This window comes from Cherax quadricarinatus, chromosome 4, assembly GCF_038502225.1.
Source record: "Cherax quadricarinatus isolate ZL_2023a chromosome 4, ASM3850222v1, whole genome shotgun sequence".
In the NCBI taxonomy this organism is placed as follows: Eukaryota; Metazoa; Arthropoda; class Malacostraca; order Decapoda; family Parastacidae; genus Cherax; species Cherax quadricarinatus.
In genome coordinates, this window is record NC_091295.1 from 70,674,723 (window position 1) to 70,701,437 (window position 26,715).

At 40.2% G+C, this 26,715-nt stretch overlaps 1 protein-coding gene across 1 annotated transcript in view; it reads right to left on the reverse strand.

Annotated features, from left to right (window-relative positions):
- Window positions 1-859: 859 nt before the first annotated feature.
- Window positions 860-26,715, reverse strand: part of LOC128684439 (uncharacterized) — a 212,970-nt gene continuing 187,114 nt past the window's right edge. The window contains exons 7-8 of the mRNA XM_070097588.1: window positions 26,291-26,331; window positions 860-1,015 (exon numbers count right to left, since the gene is read on the reverse strand). Coding sequence (XP_069953689.1) covers window positions 951-1,015; window positions 26,291-26,331 — 106 coding nt within the window. The 3' untranslated portion in view covers window positions 860-950. The remainder of the gene's footprint in view (window positions 1,016-26,290; window positions 26,332-26,715) is intronic.

Genomic DNA, 26,715 nt, shown 5'->3' on the forward strand with positions numbered 1-26,715 from the left:
CCCCACCCACAATTTATATGAACAGTTTTTATAAGATATTTCTTATTTATAAATACATACATTGCTTCAGTGTTTTCCTTAGAAAACTAATGATCTACTGCAGTTAGCCTCAAAAATGCTCTGTTTTCTCTTACAGTAAGAACATGGGAAGATAATATAGCCAAATTGGGGCAGAAATGGTGGACACTTCTGCCGCTGCCACCATATTATGGCCTATTTTATTCATTCTAGGGTATATATCATGTTTCTGTGCTAATTATATTGTTCATTATGTCATATTAGATGAATTATGATAGATAAATAAGCCGTAGAGTTGATAATAGTGTCATATTCAAGTATTTTTTCTCATCTCTTCAGAGTGCAAGAACGGATTAATGGCTTTTCAATTAATTTAAATGAGGAAAATTAATTTGATATATGAGTAAATTGAGTTACAAGCTAGCTCCTGGAATGGATTAAACACATAGTCAAGGTTCCACTGTATTCGGAGCGCTGGGCAAAAGAACGTAGATCTACATTTGGACAGTTAAGGGGTTAATTTTAAAAAAAGTTTTTCTTTTTTTCAAAATATTTGTAGCGCTGGGTGAGAGAACATAGATGTACACTTGGACAGTTAAGAGGTTAAAAGTTAAGCTACATACTATAATACTAAGTCGTCTTTTAAACAACAAAAAGTTTTCATTTGTTCAAACAAAATACTGCAAGACAAATTAATATAATTTTTTGAATGAAAATATTTAACTTTAAATTTAAGTCCAGAATACTTTATTTGGAGAAAAAAGAATCAGTTCAAAGAGTTAATTTTGTTTAAAAAAAACTTCATACCTGCATTCCCCCCCCCCCCCAAAAAAAAAAAAAAAAAAAAAAAAAAAAATTGACATATCTACAAATATCAATTTTCTGTAATTAAAACATTACATTCATTCTAAAGTTTCATGTAGCCTACCTCATCAATCAGTGTCGCTTTCATCAAAGTTGTAGCCAACAGACTCACTGGACCAATCCTCTGGTATACCTGATAAACAAAATCAAATTTGTTTTTATTTTTTTGCAAGTTTACAATGAGATTGACATAGAAAGTTTACAGTGTGCAATTACAATGATGATTTGGCATTACAGGCAGACTAAATTTAATGGTTTACAGACTACAGTGGTACCTTGAGTTACAAACTTAATTTGTTCCAGAAGACTGTTAGTGCCGGTACTGAACGAATTTGTTCCCATAAGGAATAATGTAAATTAGATTAGTCCATTTCAGACCCAAAAAAATACACTTATAAAAGAACTTACAAAAATACACTTACACAATTGTTCGAGTTGGGAGCTGTTCGAAACTCGAGGTACCACTATACAGTGGACCCCCACATACCGTTGGCATCACATAACGTTAAATCCGCATACCGCTACCTTTTATCGCTCAGATTTTGCCTCGCATACCTCTAAAAAACCCGCTCAATGCTGTTCGTCCGAGACACGTCCAATGTGCGCCCTTAGCCAGCCTCACATGTTCCGCCGGTGGCATTGTTTACCAGCCAGCCTCCGCGGTAACATCCAAGCATACAATCGGAACATTTCGTATTATTACAGTGTTTTTGGTGATTTTATCTGCAAAATAAGTGACCATGGGCCCCAAGAAAGCTTCTAGTGCCAACCCTACAGCAATAAGGGTGAGAATTACTATAGAGATGAAGAAAGAGATCATTGATAAGTATGAAAGTGGAGTGCGTGTCTCCGAGCTGGCCAGGTTGTACAATAAACCCCAATCAACCATAGCTACTATTGTGGGCAACAGAAAGGCAATCAAGGAAGCTGTTCTTGCCAAAGGTTTAACTGTGTTTTCGAAACAGAGATCGCAAGTGATGGAAGATGTTGAGAGACTCTTACTGGTGTGGATAAATGAAAAACAGCTAGCAGGCGATAGCGTCTCTCAAGTGATCATAAGCGAAAAGGCTAGGAAGTTGCATGAGGATTTAATTAAAAAAATGCCTGCAACTAGTGATGATGTGAGTGAATTTAAGGCCAGCAAAGGTTGGTTTGAGAGATTTAAGAAGCGTAGTGGCATACATAGTGTGATAAGGCAAGGTGAGGCTGCCAGTTCGGACCACAAAGCAGCTGAAAAATATGTGCAGGAATTCAAGGAGTACATAGACAATGAAGGACTGAAACCTGAACAAGTGTTTAATTGTGATGAAACAGGCATGTTTTGGAAGAAAATGCCAAGCAGGACCTACATTACTCAGGAGGAAAAGGCACTCCCAGGACATAAGCCTATGAAAGACAGGCTTACTCTGTTGATGTGTTCCAATGCTAGTGGTGATTGCAAAGTTAAGTTCTAATTTCTTTTCAGTTAGGTAATCTTTCACATTGGGGGCAAATGCATGGTGTAACCAGTCATAGAAAAAGTCCCTAGTGACCCATGCCTTACTGTTTGCCCTCCACAGCACACACAAATTCTCCTTGAGGACATTATTTTGCCTGAACGGTCTGGGAGTTTCAGAGTGATACACTAATAAAGGCTTAAGTGCCTCCTGGTGTTAGACAATGCCCCTGGTCATCCTACAGACGTGGCAGAGCGACTTTATGGGGACATGAAATTCATTAAGGTGAAGTTTTTGCCTCCTAATACCACTCCTCTCCTGCAGCCCATGGACCAGCAGGTTATTGCAAACTTCAAAAAACTGTACACAAAAGCTCTGTTTGAAAGGTGCTTTGTAGTGACCTCAGAAACTCAACTGACTCTAAGAGAGTTTTGGAGAGATCACTTTAATATCCTCAATTGTGTAAACCTTATAGGTAAGGCTTGGGAGGGAGTGACTAAGAGGACCTTGAACTCTGCTTGGAAGAAACTGTGGCCAGAATGTGTAGACCAAAGGGATTTTGAAGGGTTTGAGGCTAACCCTGAGAATCCTATGCCAGTTGAGGAATCCATTATGGCATTGGGAAAGTCCTTGGGGTTGGAGGTTAGTGGGAATGATGTGGAAGAGTTGGTGGAGGAGGACAATGAAGAACTAACCACTGATGAGCTGATAGATCCACTTCAACACCAAGAGGCCAGACCTGAGGAAACTGGTTCGAAGGAGGGGAGAGAGAAATTGAAGAAATTGCCTACTACAAAGATTAAGGAAATCTGTGGAAAGTGGCTTGAAGTGCAAACCTTTATGGATGAAAATCACCCTCACACAGCTATTGCAAGCCGTGTTGGTGACTATTACACTGACAATGTTGTGAAACACTTTAGGGAAGTCATAAAGGAACGAGAGGTACAGGCCACTATGGACAGATATGTTGTGCGACAGAACTCCAGTGACTCTGAAGCTGGTCCTAGTGGCATTAAAAGAAGAAGGGAAGAAACCCCAGAAAAGGACTTGACACCTCAAGTCTTAATGGAAGGGGATTCCCCTTCTAAACACTAACACTCTCTCCTCCTCCCATCCCATCAATCATCACCAGATCTTCAATAAAAGTAAGTGTCATGTAATTGTGCATGCCTTTTTCAGTTTGTGTGTATTAAAATTAATATTTCATGTGGTAAATTTTTTTTTTTTCATACTTTGGGGTGTCTTGCACGGATTAATTTGATTTCCATTATTTCTTATGGGGAAAATTCATTCACATAACGATAATTTCGCATAACAATGAGCTCTCTTGCACGGATTAATATCGCTATGCGGGGGTCCACTGTACTTAATACTAGATAAATAAATAATACAGTGGTCCCTCGCTCTTCGTAGTTCTCGGCAATCGTAAAATTCGCCAATCATAGGGGTATTTTCATATAAACATGGACTCGCTTTTCATAGGTTGACTCGCGAGTCGTAGTTCGTCCAGGACGCGTACCCACAGTGTGAGCCAGGGCAGCAGCCAGTCTGGCATTGTTTACCAGTGAGCAAAGGTCCCCTCACGTGCTCCAGCGAAATATTTCATAATCCATTTATTTTAGTGCTTGCAAGTACTAAATAAGCTACCATGGCTCCAAAGAAAGCTCCTAGTGCCAAGCCTGTGGTAAAGAAGGTGAGAAATACGATTGAATTTAAGAAAACCATCATTGAACAATATGAAAGTGGTACAAGTGTGGCCGAACTGTCCAGGATGTATAAGAAACCCTGTTGTTGATGCTGTTGTTGCAAAGGGAGTATCTATGCTGACAAAAATGAGATCACCAGTACCGGAAGAGGTTGAGAAGTTATTATTGGTGTGGATAAATGAGAAACAATTAGCAGGAGATACTCTTATGACTTCGATTATTTGTGAAAAGGCTAGGCAGTTGCATGAAGATTTGGTAAAGAAATTGCCTGCAAATAGTGGTGATGTGAGTGAATTTAAGGCCAGCAAAGGCTGGTTTGAGAGATTTAAGAACCGTACTGGCATACACAGTGTGGTAAGGCATGGTGAGGCTGCCAGTTCGGACCACAAGGCGGCTGAAAAATATGTGCATGAATTCCAGGAGTACATAGAGGCTGAAGGACTGAAACCTGAACAAGTGTTCAATTGTGACGAAACAGGCCTCTTTTGGAAAAAAATGCCAAAGAGGACCTTCATTACACTAGAGGAAAAGGCAATGCCAGGACACAAGCCTATGAAAGACAGGCTGATGCTAATGTTCTGTGCTAATGCTAGTGGGGATTTCAAAGTGAAGCCATTACTAGTGTACCATTCAGAAAATCCCAGAGTGTTCAGGAAAAACAATGTTATGAAGAGTAAATTGTGTGTGTTTTGGAAATCTAATAGTAAGGTATGGGTCACGAGGGAAATTTTCGTCGAGTGGTTCAATGAAGTGCTTGGCCCTAGTGTGAAGGAGTATCTCCTGGAAAAGAAATTGGATCTCAAGTGCCTGCTAGTAATGGACAATGCACCTGCTCATCCTCCAAACTTGGATGACCTAATTTTTGAGGAGTTTGGGTTCATCACAGTAAAGTTCTTGCCCCCGAATACCACTCCTCTCCTCCAGCCCATGGACCAGCAGGTCATTGCAAACTTTAAAAAACTCTACACAAAAGCAATGTTTCACAGGTGCTTGACTGTGACCACAGACACTCACTTGACCCTAAGGGAATTTTGGAGAGAACACTTCAGCATCCTCCATTGCATAACCCTTATAGGTATGGCTTGGGAGGGAGTGACTACCAGGACTTTGAACTCTGCCTGGAGAAAATTGTGGCCAGATTGTGTCGACAAGAGGGATTTTGAAGGGTTTGGGACTGACCCTGATGAGCCTATGTCTGTTGTAAAATCAATTGTGGCACTGGGGAGTTCCATGGGGTTCGATGTGAGTTTGGAGAATGTGGAAGAATTGGTGGAAGACCACAACGAAGAGCTCACCACTGAGGAGCTGCAAGAGCTTCAGCAGGAAGAGCAACACATCGCAGCTCAGAATCTTGCTGCAGAGGAGGAGGAAGAGAGATGGAAGAAGGTGCCTTCTTCAGAAATTAAAGAGTTTTTTTACTATGTGAGGTAAGATGGAAAGCTTTATGGAGAAACATCACCCTAACAAGGTTGTTGCAAGCCATATTGGCAACATGTACAGTGACAAAGTCTTGGGCCATTTTAGGGAAGTGTTAAAGAGACGCCAGAAACAGAGCTCTCTGCACAGTTAATTTTGCAAGACAGGACTCCATTGACTCTCAAGGTGGTCCTAGTGGCATTAAGAAACAGAGAAGACAAGCAACCCCAGAAAAGCAATTGGTACTTAGGTGTTGATGGAAGGGGATTCCCCTTCCAAACTATAAACAATCCACTCTCTCTCCTCCTCCAGTCTCCCATACACTAAGAAGAATCTCCAATAAAGGTAAGTGTTATGCTGTTAATGTTTCATTCATCATTTCCCATTGTACTGTTTATCTACTACATGTATATTTCATGTAAAAATGTTTTTTGTTTTAATATTTCTGGGTGTCAGGAACGGATTAATTGTATTTACATTATTTCTTATGGGGAAAATTGATTCGTAAATCGTAAATTTCGTTTATAGTAACGGCTCCAGGAACGGATTAATTACGAAAAATGAGGGACCACTGTAGTTTGTTAAAGTTTTACTTTTGTTTTTATATATAGTAAACAGCAAATTGACTCAAATTACAACATGGGAATATTACAATGAGACAAGTTGAAAGTAATATACAGGTTACGTATAAAGTCAAGAGGCGTGGAGTTAAAAGATAAAGAATCACACACAAAGTGGGAGTTGTCACAGCTGCTCTTTGCTGATGACACTGTGCTCTTGGGAGATTCTGAAGAGAAGTTGCAGAGATTGGTGGATGAATTTGGTAGGGTGTGCAAAAGAAGAAAATTAAAGGTGAATACAGGAAAGAGTAAGGTTATGAGGATAACAAAAAGATTAGGTGATGAAAGATTGAATATCAGATTGGAGGGAGAGAGTATGGAGGAGGTGAACGTATTCAGATATTTGGGAGTGGACGTGTCAGCGGATGGGTCTATGAAAGATGAGGTGAATCATAGAATTGATGAGGGAAAAAGAGTGAGTGGTGCACTTAGGAGTCTGTGGAGACAAAGAACTTTGTCCTTGGAGGCAAAGAGGGGAATGTATGAGAGTATAGTTTTACCAACGCTCTTATATGGGTGTGAAGCGTGGGTGATGAATGTTGCAGCGAGGAGAAGGCTGGAGGCAGTGGAGATGTCATGTCTGAGGGCAATGTGTGGTGTGAATATAATGCAGAGAATTCGTAGTTTGGAAGTTAGGAGGAGGTGCGGGATTACCAAAACTGTTGTCCAGAGGGCTGAGGAAGGGTTGTTGAGGTGGTTCGGACATGTAGAGAGAATGGAGCGAAACAGAATGACTTCAAGAGTGTATCAGTCTGTAGTGGAAGGAAGGCGGGGTAGGGGTCGGCCTAGGAAGGGTTGGAGGGAGGGGGTAAAGGAGGTTTTGTGTGCGAGGGGCTTGGACTTCCAGCAGGCATGCGTGAGCGTGTTTGATAGGAGTGAATGGAGACAAATGGTTTTTAATACTTGACGTGCTGTTGGAGTGTGAGCAAAGTAACATTTATGAAGGGATTCAGGGAAACCGGCAGGCCGGACTTGAGTCCTGGAGATGGGAAGTACAGTGCCTGCACTCTGAAGGAGGGGTGTTAATGTTGCAGTTTAAAAACTGTAGTGTAAAGCACCCTTCTGGCAAGACAGTGATGGAGTGAATGATGGTGAAAGTTTTTCTTTTTCGGGCCACCCTGCCTTGGTGGGAATCGGCCAGTGTGATAATAATAAAGTATAAAGTCAACCCCGGTTATCATAATTAATCTATTCCAGAGAGTGACTAAACCCAATTTCCAAATTCATTTTTCCCATAAGAAATACAGTGGACCCCCGGTTATTGGCAGTAATCCGTTCCAGAAGGTCAGCCAATACTGAAATGGCCAATAAACGAATTAATATCTCCCATAAGAATTAATAGAAATACAATTAATCTGTTCCAAACAAAAATATTCACAAAAAAATAATTTTTTTAACAATTATGTAAGTATATAAAAAAAATACTTTCATCAAAAGATTTCACAGATATACACCTACCATCCGCCTTACGACCGAGTTCGGCTCCGAGAAACTGGTCGTAAGTCGAAGTGGTCATAAGTCGCACTTTACTACTGAATATCAAAATAACTTTTTGTAATGACTTTATTTTATTGTTTTATTTTGGTATTGCATGTTTTACTTTACTTTTTATGCTGTTAGTACTGTATTTTATACTGTAAGGTTTAGGATAAACACTGTGTACAACACAAACACTTGTTTATTTCCCAGAAATTTGGCATAAAAAACAATGTCGTAAGTCGAGCAGGTTGTAAGTCGGATGGTAGGTGTACACACTAAATATTCTGTAATATATCTTTTTCTTTGTAACACATTAACCGTTTCCCACCAAGGCAGGGTGGCCTGAAAAGAAAAACTTTCATCATTCACTCCATCACTGTCTTGCCAGAGGTATACTTATGCTACAGTTATATTCCCTGAATCCCTTCATAAATGTTACCTTGCTTACACTCCAACAGCACATCAAGTCCTAAAAACCATGTGTCTCCATTTGCTTCTAACATGCTCACACATGCTTGCTGGAAGTCAAAGCCCCTTGCACACAAAACCTCTTTCACCCCCTCCCTCGAACTTTTCCTAGGCCGATCCCTACCCCGCCTTCCCTCCATTTCAGCTTTATACACTTTTGAAGTCATTCTATTTTGTTCCACCCTATCTACATGTTCAAACCATCTCAATACCCCCTCCTCAGCCCTCTGGATAATAGTTTTGGTGATCCCACACCTCCTAATCTCCAAACTATGGATTCTCTGCATAATATTCACACCACACATTATCCTCAGACATGACATCACTGGCTCCAGCCTTCTCCTTGTTGCGACATTCACAACCCATGCCTTACACCCATGCAAGAGCGCTGGTACAACTATACTCTCATACATTCCCCTCTTTGCTTTCATGGATAAAGTTAATTGTCTCCACAAACTCCTCGGTGCACCACTCACCTTTTTCCCCCTCGTCAATTCTACGATTCACCTAATCTTTCATACACCCATCTGCTGACACATCCACTCCCAAATATCTAAATATATTCACCGCCTCCATACTCTCTCCCTCCAATCTGATATCGTCTTGTTACCTAATTTTTTTTATCCTCATCACCTTACTCTTTCCTATACTCACTTTTAATTTCCTTCTTTTACATATCCTACAAAACTCATCATGCAAACTCTGCAACTTCTCTTCAGAATCTCCCAAAAGCACAGTGTCATCAGCAAAGAGCAATTGTGACAACTCCCACTTTGTGACAGATTCTTTATCTTTTAACCCCACACCCCTTGCCAACACCCAAGCATTCACTTCTCTTACAACTCCATCTATAAATATGTTGAACAACCGTGGTGACATCACACATCCTTGTCTAAGGCGGCCTACTTTTACTGGGAAATAATCTCCCTTTCACTTACAAACTCTAACCTGAGCCTCACTATCCTCATAAAGACTCTTCACTGCTTTCAATAACCTACCTCCTATTCCATACATTTGCAATATCTGCCACATTGCCCCCCTGTCCACCCTATCATATGCCTTTTCCAAATCCATAAATGCCACAAAATCCTCTTTACTCTTTTCTAAATACTGTTCACGTATATGCTTTACTGCAAATGCTTGGTCTACACCCCCCCTACCCTTCCTAAAGCCTCCTTGTTCATCTGCTATCCTACTTTCCGTCTTACTCTTAATTCTTTCAATAATAACTCTACACTTTACCTGGTATGCTCAACAGACTTATTCCCCTATAATTTTTACACCCTCGTTTGTCCCCTTTGCCTTTATACAAAGTAACTATGCATGCACTCAGCCAATCCATAGGTACTTTACCCTCTTCCATACATTTATTTAACTAACCACTCCAAAACTATATCCCCACCTGCTCTTAACATTTCTATCTTTATCCCATCAATCCCAGCTGCTTTACCCCGTTTCATTCTACCCACTGCCTCACAAACTTCCCCCACATTCACAACTGGTTCTTTCTCGCTCCTAAAAGATGTTATTCCTCCTTGCCCTATACACAAAATCAAACCTTCCCTATCTTCATCAACATTTAACAATTCCTCAAAATATTCCCTCCATCTTTCCGATACCTCTAACTCTCCATTTAATAATGCTCCTCTCCTATTTTCAACTAACAAATCCATTTGCTCCTTAGGCTTTCTCAACTTATTACTCTCACTCCAAAACTTTTTCTTATTTTTCAACAAAATGTTGATAACATCTCACCCACTCTCTCTTTTGCTCTCATTTTACATTACTTCACCACTCCCTTAACCTTTCTTTTTCTCTCCATATACTTCTTCCTCCTTGCATCACTTCTATTTTGTAAAAACCTCTCATATGCTAACTTTTTCTCTCTTACTACTCTCTGGCCCTAAGCAAAACAAAGTTGAAGGGGGTAGGTGAGTTTCAGTGGGGAGAAATAAATGAGATTAAGTCAGGAGTATCTGAGAGAGTTAGAGCTAAGGAAGGAGAAGGAATATAAATATGTAAATTCAAGGATTACGTGGATTAAAATAAGGGTCGGATGTGAAAAGTGGGTCATAGCGTTTATGCACCAAGAGAAGAGAGGAGTGTAGAGAAGAGAGAGAGATTTTGGGAGATGTTAAGCGAATGTATAGGAACCTTCGAACCAAGTGAGAGAGTAATTGTGGTAGGGGACCTAAATGCTAAAGTAGGAGAAACAATTTAGAGACGGTGTGGTAGGTAAGTTTGGGGTGCCAGGTGTAAATGATAATGGGGGACCTTTGATTGAACTTTGTATAGAAAGGGGTTTAGTCATAGGTAATACATATTTCAAGAAAAAGAGGATAAATAAATATACAAGATATGATGTAGGGCAAAATGACAGTAGTTTGTTGGACTATGTATTGGTAGATAAAAGACTATTGAGTAGACTTCAGGAGGTACATGTTTATAGAGGGGCCACAGATATATCAGATCACTTTTTAGTTGTAGCTACAGTGAGAGTAAAAGGTAGATGGGATACAAGGAAAATAGAAGTAACAAGAGAGAGGTGAAGGTGCATAAACTAAAAGAGGAGGCAGTTAGGGTAGGATAAAAACAACTATTGGAGAATAGATGGGTTAGTGAGAGTACAGTGGACCCTCAGCTAACTATATTAATCTGTTCCTGAAAACTCAGCGTTTGATGAAATTATCGTTAGCCGAATTAATTTTCCCCAAAAGAAAAATGAAAATCAAATTAATCCATTCCTGACACCCCAAAGTATGAAAAAAAAAAAAATTACCATGTGAAATATACATTTTCCTACACACAAACAGAAGATATGCACAATTACTACTGTACTAAATAAATACATGACACTTACCTTTATTGAAGATCTGGTGATGACTGATGGGATGGGAGGAGAGGAGATGGTGGAAGTTGCTATTGTTTGTAAGGGGACTCCCCTTCCACGAGGACTTGAGGTAGCAAGTCCTTTTCTGGGGTTACTTCCATTCATCTTTTAATGCCACTAGGACCAGCTTGACAGTCACTGGACCTCTGTCGCACAACCAATCTGTCCATAGAGCTCTGTACCTCGCATTCCTTTAAGATTTTCCTAAAATGGGCCACAACATTGTCATTGTACAGGTTGCCAACACGGCTTGCAATAGCTGTGTCAGGGTGATTTTCATCCATAAAGGTTTGCATACATTTCCTTAATTTTTGAATTAGGCAACTTCTTAAATTTCTCTCTCCCCTCCTCTGAAGCAGTTTCCTCAGGTGTGTCCTCTTGCTGTTGCAGATGCTCTTGCAGCTCATCAGTGGTTAGTTCTTCATCGTTGGCCTCCACCAACTCTTACACATCCTCCCCACTAACCTCCAACCCCAAGGAATTCCCCAATGCCACAATAGAATCCACAACTGGCATAGGCTTCTCAGGGTTAGTCCCAAACCCTTCAAAATCCCTCTCTTCTACACATTCTGGCCACAATTTTCTCCAAGCAGAGTTCAAGGTCCTCTTAGTCACTCCCTCCCAAGCCTTACCTATAAGGTTTACACAACTGAGGATACTAAAGTGATCTTTCCAAAACTCTCTTAGGGTCAATCGAGTGTCTGAGGTCACTTCAAAGCACTTTTGAAACAGCTTTTGTGTAGAGTTTTTTGAAGTTTGAAATGACCTGCTGGTCCATGGGCTGCAGAATAGTAGTATTAGGAGGCAAAAACTTGACCTTGATGAAGCTCATGTTCCCAGAAATTCGCTCTGCCAAGTCTGAAGGATGACCAGGAGCACTGTCTAATACCAGGAGGTACTTAAGGTCCAATTTATTTTCCAGGAGATAATTTTTTACAGTGGGGGCAAACTCATGGTGAAACCAGTTATAGAGAAAGTCCCTAGTGACCCATGCCTTACTGTTTGCCCTCCACATCACTCACAAATTAGCCTTGAGGACATTGTTTTGCCTGAACATTCTGGGAGTTTCAGAGTGATACACCAATAAAGGTTTCACTTTGCAATCACCACTAGCATTAAAACATAAAAGTGTAAGCCTGTTTTTCATAGGCTTATGTCCTGGGAGTGCCTTTTCCTCCTGAGTAATGTAGGTCCTGTTTGGCATTTTCTTCCAAAACAGGCCTGTTTCGTCACAATTAAACACTTGTTGGGGTTTCAATCCTTCAGCCTCTATGTACTCCTTGAATTCCTGCACATATTTTTCAGCCACTTTTTGGTCCAAACTGGCAGCCTCACCATGCCTTATCACACTATGTATGCCACTACGGTTCTTAAATCTCTCAAACCAACCTTTGCTGGTCTTAAATTCACTCACATCACCACTAGTTACTGGCATTTTTTTAATTAAATCGTCATGCAACTTTCTAGCCTTTTCACATGTGATCGCTTGAGAGATGCTATTTCATGCTATCTGCTTTACGTTTATCCACACCAATAACAGTCTCTCAACATGTTTGAGTACTTGCAATCTCTGTTTCGAAAACAAACTTGCACCTTTTGCAAGAACAGCTTCCTTGATTGCCATTTTGTTGGCCAAGATAGTAGTGACGGTTGATTGGGGTTTGGTATACAACCTGGCCAGCTCTGAGACATGCACACCACTTTCGTACTTTGCAATTATCTCTTTCTTAATTTCCATACTAATTCTCACCCTTTTTACCACAGGGTTGGCACTAGAAGTTTCTTGGGGCCCATGGAGACTTATTTTGCAGTTACAAGCACTAAAACACTGGGATAATGTGAAATGTACCGAATGTATGCGTAGATGCGACCGCACTGGCTGGCTTGTAAACACTGGCACCCATGGGGCAGCTGAGCCACGCTCAGGCCACACGTGGGATGCATCCTGGACGAATCACATTGGGCAAGTTTTTTGTTACGCGGGCCAAAATTTTTACACTCGAACGATTCATTAGGCGGATTTAACATTATGTGATGCGTTCGTCAGGCGATGGTCCACTGTATAGGCAATGGGGTTGAAGATGTATGGGGTAGGTTTAAAAATGTAGTGTTCGAGTGTTCAGCAGAAGTTTTTGGGTACAGGAAAGTGGGTGCGGGAGGGAAGAAGAGCGATTGGTGGAACAATGATGTAAAGAGAGTAGCAAGGAAGAAAAAGTTAGCATATGAGAGGTTTTTACAAAGTAGAAGTGATGCCTAGGGAACAAATGAATTTGAAAGTTAAAAATAGGAGAGTTATTAAATGGAGGGTTAGAGGTATCAGGAAGATGGAGGGAATATTTTGAGGAATTGTTAAATGTTGATGAAGATAGGGAAGCTGTAATTTCATGAATAGGGCAAGGAGGAATAACATCTTGTAGGAGTGAGGAAGGGCCAGTTGTGAGTGTGGGGGGGAAGTTCGTGAGGCAGTGGGAAGAATGAAAAGAGGTAAGGCAGCTGGGATTGATGGGATAAAGATAGAAATGTTGAAAGCAGGTGGGGATATAGTTTTGGAGTGGTTGGTGCTATTATTTAAAAAATGTATGGAAGAGGGTAAAGTACCTAGGAATTGGCAGAGAGCATGCATAGTTCCTTTGTATAAAGGCAAAGGGGATAAAAGAGAGTGCAAAAATTATAAGGGAATAAGTCTGCTATTTTTTTTTTTTTCAACAAGTCGGCCGTCTCCTACCGAGGCAGGGTGGCCCAAAAAGAAAGAAAATCCCAAAAAAGAAAATACTCCCATTATCATTCAACACCTTCACCTCACTCACACACAATCACTGTTTTTGCAGAGGCGCCCAGAACACAATAGTTTAGAAGCATATGCGTATAAAGATACACATCATATCCCTCCAAACTGCCAATACGTATCCCTAAACCCCTCCTTTAGAGTGTAGGCATTGTACCTCCCATTTCCAGGACTCAAGTCCAGCTATATAAAAATAACCAGTTTCCCTGAATCCCTTCACTAAATATTACCCTGTTCACACTCCAACAGATCGTCAGGTCCCCAATAACATTCGTCTCCATTCACTCCTATTGAACACGCTCGTGCACGCCTGCTGGAAGTCCAAACCCCTCGCCCATAAAACCTCCCTTACCCCTTCCTTCCAACCTTTTCGAGGACGACTCCTACCCCGCCTTCCTTCTCCTACAGATTTAAATGTTCTCCATGTCATTCTACTTTGATCCATTCTCTCTAAATGACCAAACCACCTCAACAACCCCTCTTCAGCCTTCTGACCAATACTTTTATTAACTCCACACCTAATTTCCACACTCTGAATTTTCTGCATAATATTTACACCGCACATTGCCCTTAGACAGGACATCTCCACTTCCTCCAACCGCCTCCTCGCTGCTGCATTCACAACCCAAGCTTCACACCCATATAAGAGTGTTGGTACTACTATACAGTGGAGCCTCGACCAACGATGGCATCACCTAACGTTAAATCCGACTAGCGATATATTTTAATGCAAAAATTTTGCCTCGACTAGCGCTAAAAAACTTGACGAACACGATTCGTTCCATTTGAGATGCGTCCATTTGCGGCCTGAGCGCGACTCACTTGTTCCGTGGGTGCCAGTGTTTACAAGCAGCCAGCCATCGTGGGCACATCCAAACATACAATTGGAACATTTCATATTATCACAGAGTTTTAAGTGATTGTACCTGCAAAATAAGTCACCATGGGCCCCAAGAAAGCTTCTAGTGCCAACCCTGTGGTAAAAAGGGTGAGAAATACTATCGTACCACAGTCAGGTGCTGCTGCACCACGGTCAGCCGTTGCTGGACTAGTCAGCTGTTGCTGCACCACGGTCAGCTGTTGCTGCACCACGGTCAGCTGTTGCTGGACCAGTCAGCTGTTGCTGGATCAGTCAGCTGTTGCTGCACCACGGTTAGCTGTTGCTGGACCAGTCAGCTGTTGCTGGATCAGTCAGCTGTTGCTGCACCATGGTCAGCTGTTGCTGGACCAGTCAGCTGTTGCTGGATCAGTCAGCTGTTGCTGCACTACAGTCAGCTGTTGCTGCACCACAGTCAGCTGCTGCTGCACCACAGTTACCTGCTGCTGCACCACAGCTGCTGCTGCACCATGGTCATCTGTTGCTGCACCACAGTCAGCTGTTGCTGTTGCTGCACCACCATCAGCTGTATTACTCGAAGATGTGGAGTGTGTGTTGTTGGTGTGGCTTAACGTGAAACAATTACTGAGAAACGATTAACCACAGAGGGTTAGCCACCCAGGATAACCCAAGAAAGTCAGTGCATCATTGAGGTCTATCTAACTTATTTCCATTGGGGTCCTTAATCTTGTCCCCCAGGATGTGACCCACAACAGTTGACTAACACCCAGGTGAACAGGAAAAAATGCCTGGAACTAGTGCTCATATTGGTGAATTTAAGGCCAGCAAAGGTTGGCTTGAGAGATTTAAGAATTGTAGTGGCATACACAGTGTGATAAGGCATGGTGAAGCTGAAAAATTCCAATCCCAACAAGTGTTCAATTGTGACGAAACAGGCCTGTTCTGGAAGGGAATGATAAACAGGACCCACATTACTCAGAAGAAAAAGGCACTCCCAGGACACAAGCCTGTGAAAGACAGGCTAACTCTCATGTTTTGTTGTAATGCTAGTGGGGATTGCAAAGTGAAGCCTTTACTCGTGTAGCATTCTGAAAATCCCAGTGTGTTCAAGAAAAACAATGTCTCATCACTCATCAATACTCTTCAATAAAGGTAAATGTCATTTTAACATTTATTTGTGTAGTTATTATGCATATCTTATTGTTTTCTTTGTAGGGAAATGTATATTTCATGAAAAAAAAAAAATTAATACTTTTGGCTGTCTGGAACGGATTAATTGGATTTCCATTATTTCTTATGGGGAAAATTAACTCGACTAACGATAATTTCGACTAACGTTGAGCTCTCAGGAACGGATTAATATCGTTGGTCGAGGGTCCACTGTACTTTATACATTCCCTTCTTTGCCTCCATAGATTACGTTTTTTGACTCCACATATACCTCAATGCACCACTCACCTTTTTTTCCTCATCAATTCTATGATTAACCTCATCCTTCATAAATCCATCCGGCACCTCAACTCCCAAGTATCTGAAAACATTCACTTCTTCCAAACTCCTCCTCCCCAATTTGATATCCAATTTTTCTTTATCTAAATCATTTGATACCCTCATCACCTTACTCTTTTCTATCTTCACTTTCAACTTTCTACCTTTACACACATTCCCAAACTCATCCACTAACCTTTGCAATTTTTCTTTAGAATCTCCCATAAGCACAGTATCATCAGCAAAAAGTAATTGTGTTAATTCCCATTTTGTATTTGATTCCCCATAATTTAATTCCACCCCTCTCCCGAACACCCTAGCATTTACTTCTTTTACAATCCCATCTGTAAATATATTAAACAACCATGATGACATTACACATCCCTGTCTAAGACCTACTTTTACCGGGAAGTAGTCTCCCTCTCTTCACACACCCTAACCTGAGCCTCACTATCCTCATAAAAACTCTTTACAACATTTAATAACTTACCACCTATTCCATATATTGAAACATCTGCCACATTGCTCCCCTATCCACTCTATCATATGCCTTTTCTAAATCCATAAATGCAATAAAAACTTCCCTACCTTTATCTAAATACTGTTCACATATATGCTTCAATGTAAACACTTGATCTTCACATCCCCTACCCACTCTGAAACCTCCTTGCTCATCCGCAATCCTACATTCTGTCTTACCTCTAATTCTTTCAATTATAACCCTACCATACACTCTTCCTGGTATACTCAGTAAACTTATTCCTCTATAATTTTTACAATCTCTTTTGTCCCCCTTCCCTTTATATAAAGGGACTATACATGCTCTCTGCCAATCCCTAGGTACCTTCCCCTCTTTCATACATTTATTAAACAAAAGTACCAACCACTCCAACACTATCCCCCCCTGCTTTTAACAATTCTGTCATGATCTCATCAGTTCCAGCTGCTTTACCCCCTTTCATTCTACATAATGCCTCACGTACCTCCCCCACACTTACATTCTGCTCTTCTTCACTCCTAAAAGATAGTATACCTCCCTGGCCAGTGCATGAAATTACTGCTTCCCTTTCTTCCTCAACATTTAAAAGTTCCTCAAAATATTCTCGCCATCTACTTAATACCTCCATCTCCCCATGTACTAACTCCCCAACTCTGTTTTTAACTGACAAATCCATACGTTCTCTAGGCTTTCTTAACTTGTTTAACTCACTCCAAAATTTTTTCTTATTTTCATTAAAATTTCTTGACAGTGCCTCTCCCACTCTATCATCTGCTCTCCTTTTGCACTCTCTCACCACTCTCTTCACCTTTCTTTTACTCTCCATATACAGTGGACCCCCGCATAACGATTACCTCCGAATGCGACCAATTATTTAAGTGTATTTATGTAAGTGCGTTTGTACGTGTATGTTTGGGGGTCTGAAATGGACTAATCTACTTCACAATATTTCTTATGGGAACAAATTCGGTCAGTACTGGCACCTGAACATACTTCTGGAGTGAAAAAATATCGTTAACCGGGGGTCCACTGTACTCTGCTCTTCTTATAACACTTCTGATTTGTAAAAACCTCTCATAAGCTACCTTTTTCTCTTTTATCACACCCTTTACTTCATCATTCCAACAAACAGTCCTCTTTCCTCCTGCCCCCACTCTCCTATAACCAAAAACTTCTGCCCCACATTCTAATACTGCATTTTTAAAACTATTCCAACCCTCTTCAACCCCTCCCCCCACTACTCATCTTTGCACTAGCCCACCTTTCTGCCAATAGTCGCTTATATCTCACCCGAACTTCCTCCTCCATTAGTTTATACACTTTCACCTCCCTTTTACTTGTTGTTGCCACCTTCCTCTTGTCCCATCTACCTCTTACTGTAGCTACAACTAAATAATGATCCGATATATCAGTTGCCCCTCTATAAACATGTACATCCTGGAGCCTACCCATCAACCTTTTATCCACCAATACATAATCTAACAAACTACATGTACTTTCATTGCGTGCTACATCATACCTTGAATATATTTATCCATCCTCTTTTTCATAAAATATGTATTACTTATTACCAAATCTCTTTCTACACATAGCTCAATTAAAGGCTCCCCATTTACTTTTACCCCTGGCACCCTAAATTTACCTACTCCTCCTTCCATAATATTTTTACCCACTTTAGCATTGAAATCCCCAACCACAAGTACTCTCACACTTGGTTCAAAACTCCCCACGCATTCACTCAACATTTCCTAAAATCTCTCTCTCTCCTCTACACTTCTCTCTTCTCCAGGTGCATATATGCTTACTATAACCCACTTTTCACATCTAATCTTTATTTTACTCCACATAATCCTTGAATTAATACATTTATAGTCCCTCTTTTCCTGCCATAGCTTATCCTTCAACATTATTGCTACTCCTTCTTTAGCTCTAACTCTATTTGAAACCCCTGACCTAATCCCATTTATTCCTCCCCACTGAAACTCTCCCACCCTCTTCAGTTTTGTTTCACTTAAAGCCAGGACATCCAGCTTCTTCTCATTCATAACATCCACAATCATCTCTTTCTTATCATTTGCACAACATCCACGCACATTCAGACTTCCCACTTTGACAATTTTCTTATTCTTTTTAGTAATCTTTACAAGAAAAGGGGTTACTAGCCCATTGTTCCCGGCATTTTAGTTGACTTTTACAACACGCATGGCTTACGGAGGAAAGATTCTTATTCCACTTCCCCATGGATATAAAAGGAAAAGTAATAAGACCAAGAACTATTAAGATAAAATCAAAGAAAACTCAGATGAGTGTGTTTAAATAAACATGTACATGTATGTGTAATGTGACCTAAGTTTGTAAGTAGAAGTAGCAAGATTTACCTGTAATCTTGCATATTTATGAGACAGACAAAAGACACCAGCAATCCTACCAGCATGTAAAACAATTACAGGCTTTCATTTTACACTCACTTGGCAGGATGGTAGTACCTCCCTGGGTGGTTGCTGTCTACCAACCTACTACATACTGACCTGCTGAGTATACGTGGTAAAGTGTATGGTAGAGTTATTATTGAAAGAATTAAGAGTAAGACAGAGAGTAGGATAGCAGATGAACAAGGAGGCTTTAGGATAGGTAGGGGGTGTGTAGACCACATGTTTACAGTGAAACATATAGGTGAACAGAATTTAGATAAGGCTAAAGAGGTTTTTGTGGCATTTATGGATTTGAAAAAGGCATATGACAGGGTGGATAGGGAGGGGGCAATGTGGCAGGTGTTGCAGGTGTATGATGTAAGAGGTAGGTTACTGAAAGCAGTGAAGAGTTTTTACGAGGATAGTGAGGCTCAGGTTAGATTATGTAGGAGAGAGGGAGATTATTTCCCAGTAAAAGTAGGCCTTAGACAAGGATGTGTGATGTCACCATGGTTGTTCAGTATATTTATAGATGGGGTTGTGAGAGAAATGAATGCTAGGGTCTTGGCAAGAGGTGTGGAGTTAAAAGATAAAGAATCAAACACAAAGTGGGAGTTGTCACAGTTGCCCTTTGCTGATGACACAGTGCTTTTGGGAGATTCTGAAGATAAGTTGCAGAGGTTGGTGGATGAATTTGGTAGGGTATGTAAAAGAAGAAAATTAAAAGTGAATATAGGAAAGAGTAAAGTCATGAGGATAACAAAAAGATTAGGTGTTGAAAGATTGGATATCAGATTAGAGGGAGAGAGTATGGAGGAGGTATTCAGATATTTAGGAGTGTACTTGTCAGCAGATGTGTGCATGAAGGATGAAGTGAATCATAGAATTGATGAGGGGAAAAGGGTGAGGGGTGCACTTAGGAGTCTGTGGAGACAAACAACTTTGTCCGTGTAAGCAAAGAGGGGAATGTGTGAGAATATACTAGTTATACCAACATTCCTATATGGGTGTGAAGCATTGGTGATGAATGTTGCAATGAGGAGAAGGCTGGAGGCAGTGGAGATGTCATGTCTGAGGGCAATGTGTGGTGTGAATATAATGCAGAGAATTTGTAGCTTGGAAATTAGAAGGTGTGAGATTACCAAAACTATTATCCAGAGGGCTGAGGAGGGATTAAGATGGTTTGGACATGTAGAGAGATTGGAACAAAAGCGAATGACTTCGAGTGTATAAATCTGTAGTGGAGGGAAGGCGGGGTAGGGGTCGGCCTAGGAAAGGTTGGAGGGAGGGGGGTAAAGGAGGTTTTGTGTGCGAGGGGCTTGGACTTCCAGCAAGCATGCGTGAGCATATTTGATAGGAGTGAATGGAGTTTACCTGGAGAGGGTTTCACGGGTCAATGCCCCCACAGCCGCCTGAGACCAGGCCTCGTGGTGGATCAGGGTCTGAACAACCAGGCTGTTACTGCTGGCCACACGCAAACTGATGTACAAACCACAGCCCAGTTGGTCAGGTACTGACTTTAGGTGCCTCTCCAGTGCCTTCTTGAAGACAGCCAGGGGTCTACTGGTAATCCCCCTTATGTATGCTGGGAGGTAATTGAACAGTCTTGGGCCCCGGACACTTACTGTATTGTCTCTCAGTGTACTTGTGGCACCCCTGCTTTTCATCGGGGGAATGTTGCATCTCCTGCCGAGTCTTTTGCTTTCATAGGGAGTGATTTTCATGTACAGGTTTGGTACCAATCCCTCCAGGACCTTCCAAGTGTATATTATTTTGTATCTCTTTCACCTGCATTTGAGGGAATACAGATCAAGGACCTTCAACCATTCCCAGTAGTTTAGGTGCCTTATTGTACTTTTGTGTGCCATGAAAGTTCTTTGTACACTCTCCAGGTCTGTAATGTTGCCAGCCTTGAAAGGGGCCTTTAGTGTACAGCAGTATTCCAGCCTAGAGAGCACAAGCAATTTGAAGAGAATCATCATGGGCTTGGCATCCCTAGTTTTGAAGGTTCTCATTATCCATCATGTCACTGTCCTAGCAGATGAGGTAGATACATTGTTGTGATTTTTGAGCGAGATCCTCTGACATTATCACTCCCAGGACCTTCACATTACTCTTCCACTCTACTGTATGGTTAGAATTTGTTGTATACCCTGACACATTTTTAATTTCTTCAAGTTTCCCATATCTGAGTAGTTGAAATTTCTCCTCGTTGAACTTCATATTGTTTTGAGTGGCCCATTCAAAGATTTGGTTGATGTCCGCTTGGAGTCTCGTGGTGTCTTTGATGGAGGTTACTGCCATGGTAATCCGGGTGTCATCCGCAAAGGAAGACACGGAGCTATGGCTTACATCTCTATGTCAGAAATGAGGATGAAGAATAGAATGGGAGTAAGTACTGTGCCTTGTGGAACAGAGCTTTTTACCGTGGCTGCCTGGGATTTTACTCTGTTTAATATTACTCTCTGTGTTCTATTTGTTAGGAAGTTGAAGATCCATCTACCAACTTTTCCCGTTATTCCTTTATCACGCATTTTGTGTGCTATTACACTGTGGTCACACTTGTTTAAGCTTTTGCAAAGTCTGTGTATACATCTGTATTTTGTTTATCCTCTACAACATCCAGGACCTTGTCATAGTGGTCCAGTAGCTGGGACAGGCAGGAGCGACCTGCTCTAAACCCGTGTTGCCCTGGGTTGTGTAATTGATGGGTATCTACGTGGTTGGCTATCTTGCTTCTTAGAACCCTCTCAAAGATTTTTATATGGGATGCTAGTGCTATTGGTCTGTAGTTCTTTGCAATTGCTTTACTGTTACCTTTGTGGAGTGGGGCTATGTTTGTTGTTTTTAGTGTGTGTGATGACCCGTGTCCGTGCTCCCTCTCCGTAAAATACTGAAGGCACGAGATAGGGGCTTCTTGCAATTCTTGATAAACACAGAGTTCCACAAGTCTGGGGCTGGGGCAGAGTGCATGGGCATGCCATTAATTGCCTCTTCAATATCTTGTGGAGTTAGAATAATATCCAAGATTTTTGGGATGACCAAATTTTGGGTTTTGTTCATAAAGAATTCATTTAGATTGTCAACCCTTAGTCTGGGCAGTGGCTCGCTGAACACTGAGCCATATTGGGACTTTAGTATCTCACTCATTTCTTAGCTGTCATCTGCATATGTCCCATCCCACCTAAGAAGGGGTCCAATACTGGATGTTGTTTTTCCCTTAGATTTGGCATAAGAGAAGAAGTATTTTTTTTTTTCAATTTCCTTTATGGATTTTAGTTCTTCCTGTGATTCTTGTCTCCTGTAAGATTCATTCAGCTTAAGTTCAATATTTGCAATTTCAGTGACTATTGCCTCCCTTCGTATTTCAGATATATTGGCCCCACTCAGCAGTTGACTCTTCGCCTTCGTCTGTATAGGGAACGTCTCTCTCTTTCTAGTTTACATCTTCTCTTTCTTTTTCTTAACCCTTTCAGGGTCCAGAGGCCACATTGCAAAGTGTTCACCAGTGTCCAAGAATTTTCAAAAAATAATTTTGTTATTTTTTCTTATGAAATGGTAGAGAATCTTTATCTGAAGGTAATAAAACAAAAAGTACGAAATTTGATGGAAAATTGACAAAATTATGCTCTTGCGAATTTTGATGTGTCAGCGATATTCACACATTGGCAATTTTGCCGGCTTCGACTCCCATTTTAGGCCAATTACATTATTCCAGTCGACCAAATTCTTAGCTATTTCACTAGTATTACTTCTATTTTATCGATTGAGCACAAGAAATCGCCAACTCAATTGTTTCAACTACAAAATAAAGTGATTGGAAATTGGTAATTTGGCCAATTTAATGCGAAGTTCAAAATATTCCAATTTCAAAGTAGGGTCCAGAATAAACAATGAAGGCATTCCTGGCACTAAACTAACATTTCCTCTGTTCATTAGTTACATTTTCATGCTTTGCAAATGAATTCCATTTTGATTTTTTATTCACATAACGAATTTTTATTCAAACAAAAAAATAGAAGATTTACTGTTATGCAATATTGTAATAATTGTATAAATAATACCACCACATTTGTGAACGTATATTAGATCCACCAGCTGGCGTGTATTAGACATGTGAGGTCATTTGTTTACTCTTGAACATCGGCAAAAATTTAACATTTCTGCTACTTTGAGCTCAGTTTCAAGCCATTTCCAGTACTAAAACCAATCAAAATCATCTTTATTTCTGTAATATACCTTCCATTCTATCAAATGAGACCAAGAAATCACAAATACAACTATAAAAATCATACGAAAAAACACTGTAAAGTCGCTGTTTGAATCGAAAATTACAGTCTCAGTTTTTTTTCTCTCATTATGCACTATGTGCTGCAGGATTTGTTTTATGTGGTGCACACATACAACATAGATGTATTCTCTCATATTTAGGCCCAAATTTACCATTCACAGCTTAGAGTGAGCTGAGCTCATGGCATAGATCTATGGTTTGGACTCTCAACATAAAGCCGTGGATCTACGGCACGGACCCTGAAAGGGTTAATGGAATGTGTCTTGAGCAGATCTCAAGAACCACAGAATTCATTTTTTCAAGGCAAATGTTCGGATCTGTGATGTTTAGGATATCTTCCCAACTAGTTTCATTTAGGACACGGTTTACTTGATCCCATTGTATGTTTTTGTTATTGAAATTGAATTTCATGAAGAGACCTTCATGACTGCTCACATTTTGCTGGTCCAGAGCCCCGTGCATACATGTCTGTACCTCTGTTATGTTGTGATCTGAGTGAATTGTCTTTGATACAGATATATTACGTATCAGATCATCATTGTTAGTGAAGATAAGGTCCAGCATATTTTCTAGTCTTGTAGGCTCTACTATTTGCTGGTTTAAGGTGAATTTGGTGCAAAGATTTAATAGTTCATGTGTGTGTGAATTTTCATCTGAGCTGCCTCCCAGGGTGATCTCTGATAAAACACTGTTTGCTATACTCCTCCATTTTAGGTGTCTCAAGTTAAAATCTCCTAGTAGTAAAATGTTTGGGGCAGGAGTTGGGAGATTTTCCAGACAGTGGTCAATTTTCTCAAGCTGCTGCTGGAATTGCTGGGAAGTTGCATCTGGAGGCTTGTATACTACCACAATGACAAGGTTTTGGTTTTCATTCTTTACCAACAAAACTTCAACTATATCATTTGAGGTGTTTAGTAGTTCTGTGCAAATGAGCAACTCTGTGACATACAGGCCAACCACCCTTTGTTGCCTGTTTAGTCTGTCGTATCGGAATAGGTTATAACCTGGGATCCATATTTCGTTGTTATAATGATCCTTTATGTGGGTCTCTGTGAATGCTGCAAACATTGCATTCGACTCCGTGAGCAGACCCTTGATATAAGTAATTTTGTTGTTCTTTGACAGCTTTAGACCATGTATGTTTGCAAAGAAAAATGTCATTGTATTGGTGGAATATAGGGGGGTTTTATTTGCTGGCTCTAATATCTGTTGTTCTGGAGTAGAGGCCAATGTCCGTGCCTATTTTATTCATTCTAAAGTATATATCATGCTTCTCTGATAATTACATATATTGTTTATCATGTCATATTAGATGAATTTTGATAGATAAGTGAGCCATAGAGCTGATATTAGCTTATACTGAAATATTTTGTCCTGCTGCTGGGGCGGATTAATGGCATTTCAATTAATTTAAATGAGGAAAATTGATCTGATATACGAGCAAATTGAGTAACGAGCTAGGTCACGGAATGGATTAAACTCATAAGTCAAGGTTCCACTATACTGTCATTACGCCCTATATCATATCTTGTATACTTATTTATCCACTTTCTCTTAACCCTTTCAGGGTCCCCAGGCCTTCTCCCAGACTTGTTCTCAGGGTCGCCCAAATTTCAAAAAAAAAAAAAAAAAAAAAAAAAAAAAAAAAAAAAAAAAAAAAAAAAAAAAAAAAAAAAAAAAAAAAAAAAAAATCTTATGAAAAGATAGAGAACCTTTTCCCAATCATAATGACACCAAAAGTATGAACTTTAATGGAAAACTTATGGAATTATGCTCTCGCGAAGTTAGTGGTCACGACGATGTTTACGCATCATCGAGACCGTTTTAACCCTATTTTTGCCGACTTTAAGGCCTAATTTCGGCCAATTCCAGTGTACTAGTCGACAAAAATCATAACTATTTCGCTAGAACTCCATTTTTTTTATCGAATGAGTACAAGAAACCACCCATTTACCGATTTCAACTATCCAATACAGTGGTCAGAATTTAGCAATTTTGCCAATTTCAAACAAATTTCAAAAGATGCCAATTTCCAAATAGGGTCCAGAATAAACAAAATAGACATTCCTGGCACTAAAATATCATTTCCTCTGTTCATTAGTCACGTCCCCATGCCCCTCATACATTCTTTTGCATTCCACTTTGAATTTTTATTCTAACAAACAAATAGAAGATTTACTGTTATGCAGACTACTGCATTAGTGTAGAAATGGTATAAATAATACCAGCGCACTTGTGAAAGAATATTCGATTCACCAGTTGACGTGTATTGGACGCTTAGCATGATTTATTTACTTTTGAACTTTGGTAAAAATCGAACATTTCTGCTAGTTTGAGCTCAATTTCAAGGTACTTTTCATTGCAAAACCAGTCAAAATTATCTCTATTTCTGTAATATGTCTTCCATTTTATAAAATGAGACCAGGAAAACTAGAATACAACAATAAATGCCATACGAAAATACAGTGCAAATTCACCGTTTTAATCCAAAAACACGGTCAAAGTTTTTTTTTCTCATTACGCACTGTGTGCTGCAGAATTTTTTTATACTGCGCACACTGACCACATAGACCCATTCTTTCATATGTAGGCCTACCAGCTTTCCCTCACTAGATTTGAGGGCGCTAGAATTTAGGCGTACTAGTATGTCAAAAACCCTGGTGTGTAAACCGTATTAGTACGTCCGAAACCCTGAAAGGGTTAGAAGATGTGTTACCTATAACCAAACCCCTTTCTATACAAAGTTCAATCAATGTTCCCCATTATCATTTACATCTGGCACCCCAAACTTACCTACCACACCCTCTCTACATGCTTCTCCTACTTTAGCATTTAGGTCCCCTACCACAATTACTGTCTAACTTGGTTCAAAAGTTCCTACACAATCACTTAACATCTCCCAAAATTTCTCTCTCTCATCTACACTCCTCACTTCTCCAGGTGCATACACACTTGTTATGACCCAATTTTCACATCTGACCCTTATTTTAATCCACATAATCCTTGAATTTATACATTTATACACTCAATGTAATTATTATCTTACCTACATTTATACACTCAATGTAATTATTATCTTACCTCCCACGTCATGATAGCAGTTATCTTTGTCGCTCCATACACTGGGAAGCAAGAAACATATGCATTATTTACTATAATTATTATTAAGAAATTATATTAAAATAAAGCAATAGGATACAATGGGAGGGAAAGGACCTAAGATGCAAGGAGTGATCCACCAGCAAATGAGAATATAGAAAAATCCTTTTTTAAACCCTTAGCTGTAACCTGAGGGAACCCTACCACCTCTTTTCAATGGACATTTACCAACTTATAAAGTGAAGATAGAAAAGAGTAAGGTGATGAGGGTATCAAATGATTTAAATAAAGAAAAATTGGATATCAAATTGGGGAGAAGGAGTATGGAAGAAGTGAATGTTTTCAGATACTTGGGAGTTGACGTGTCGGCGGATGGATTTATGAAGGATGAGGTTAATCATAGAATT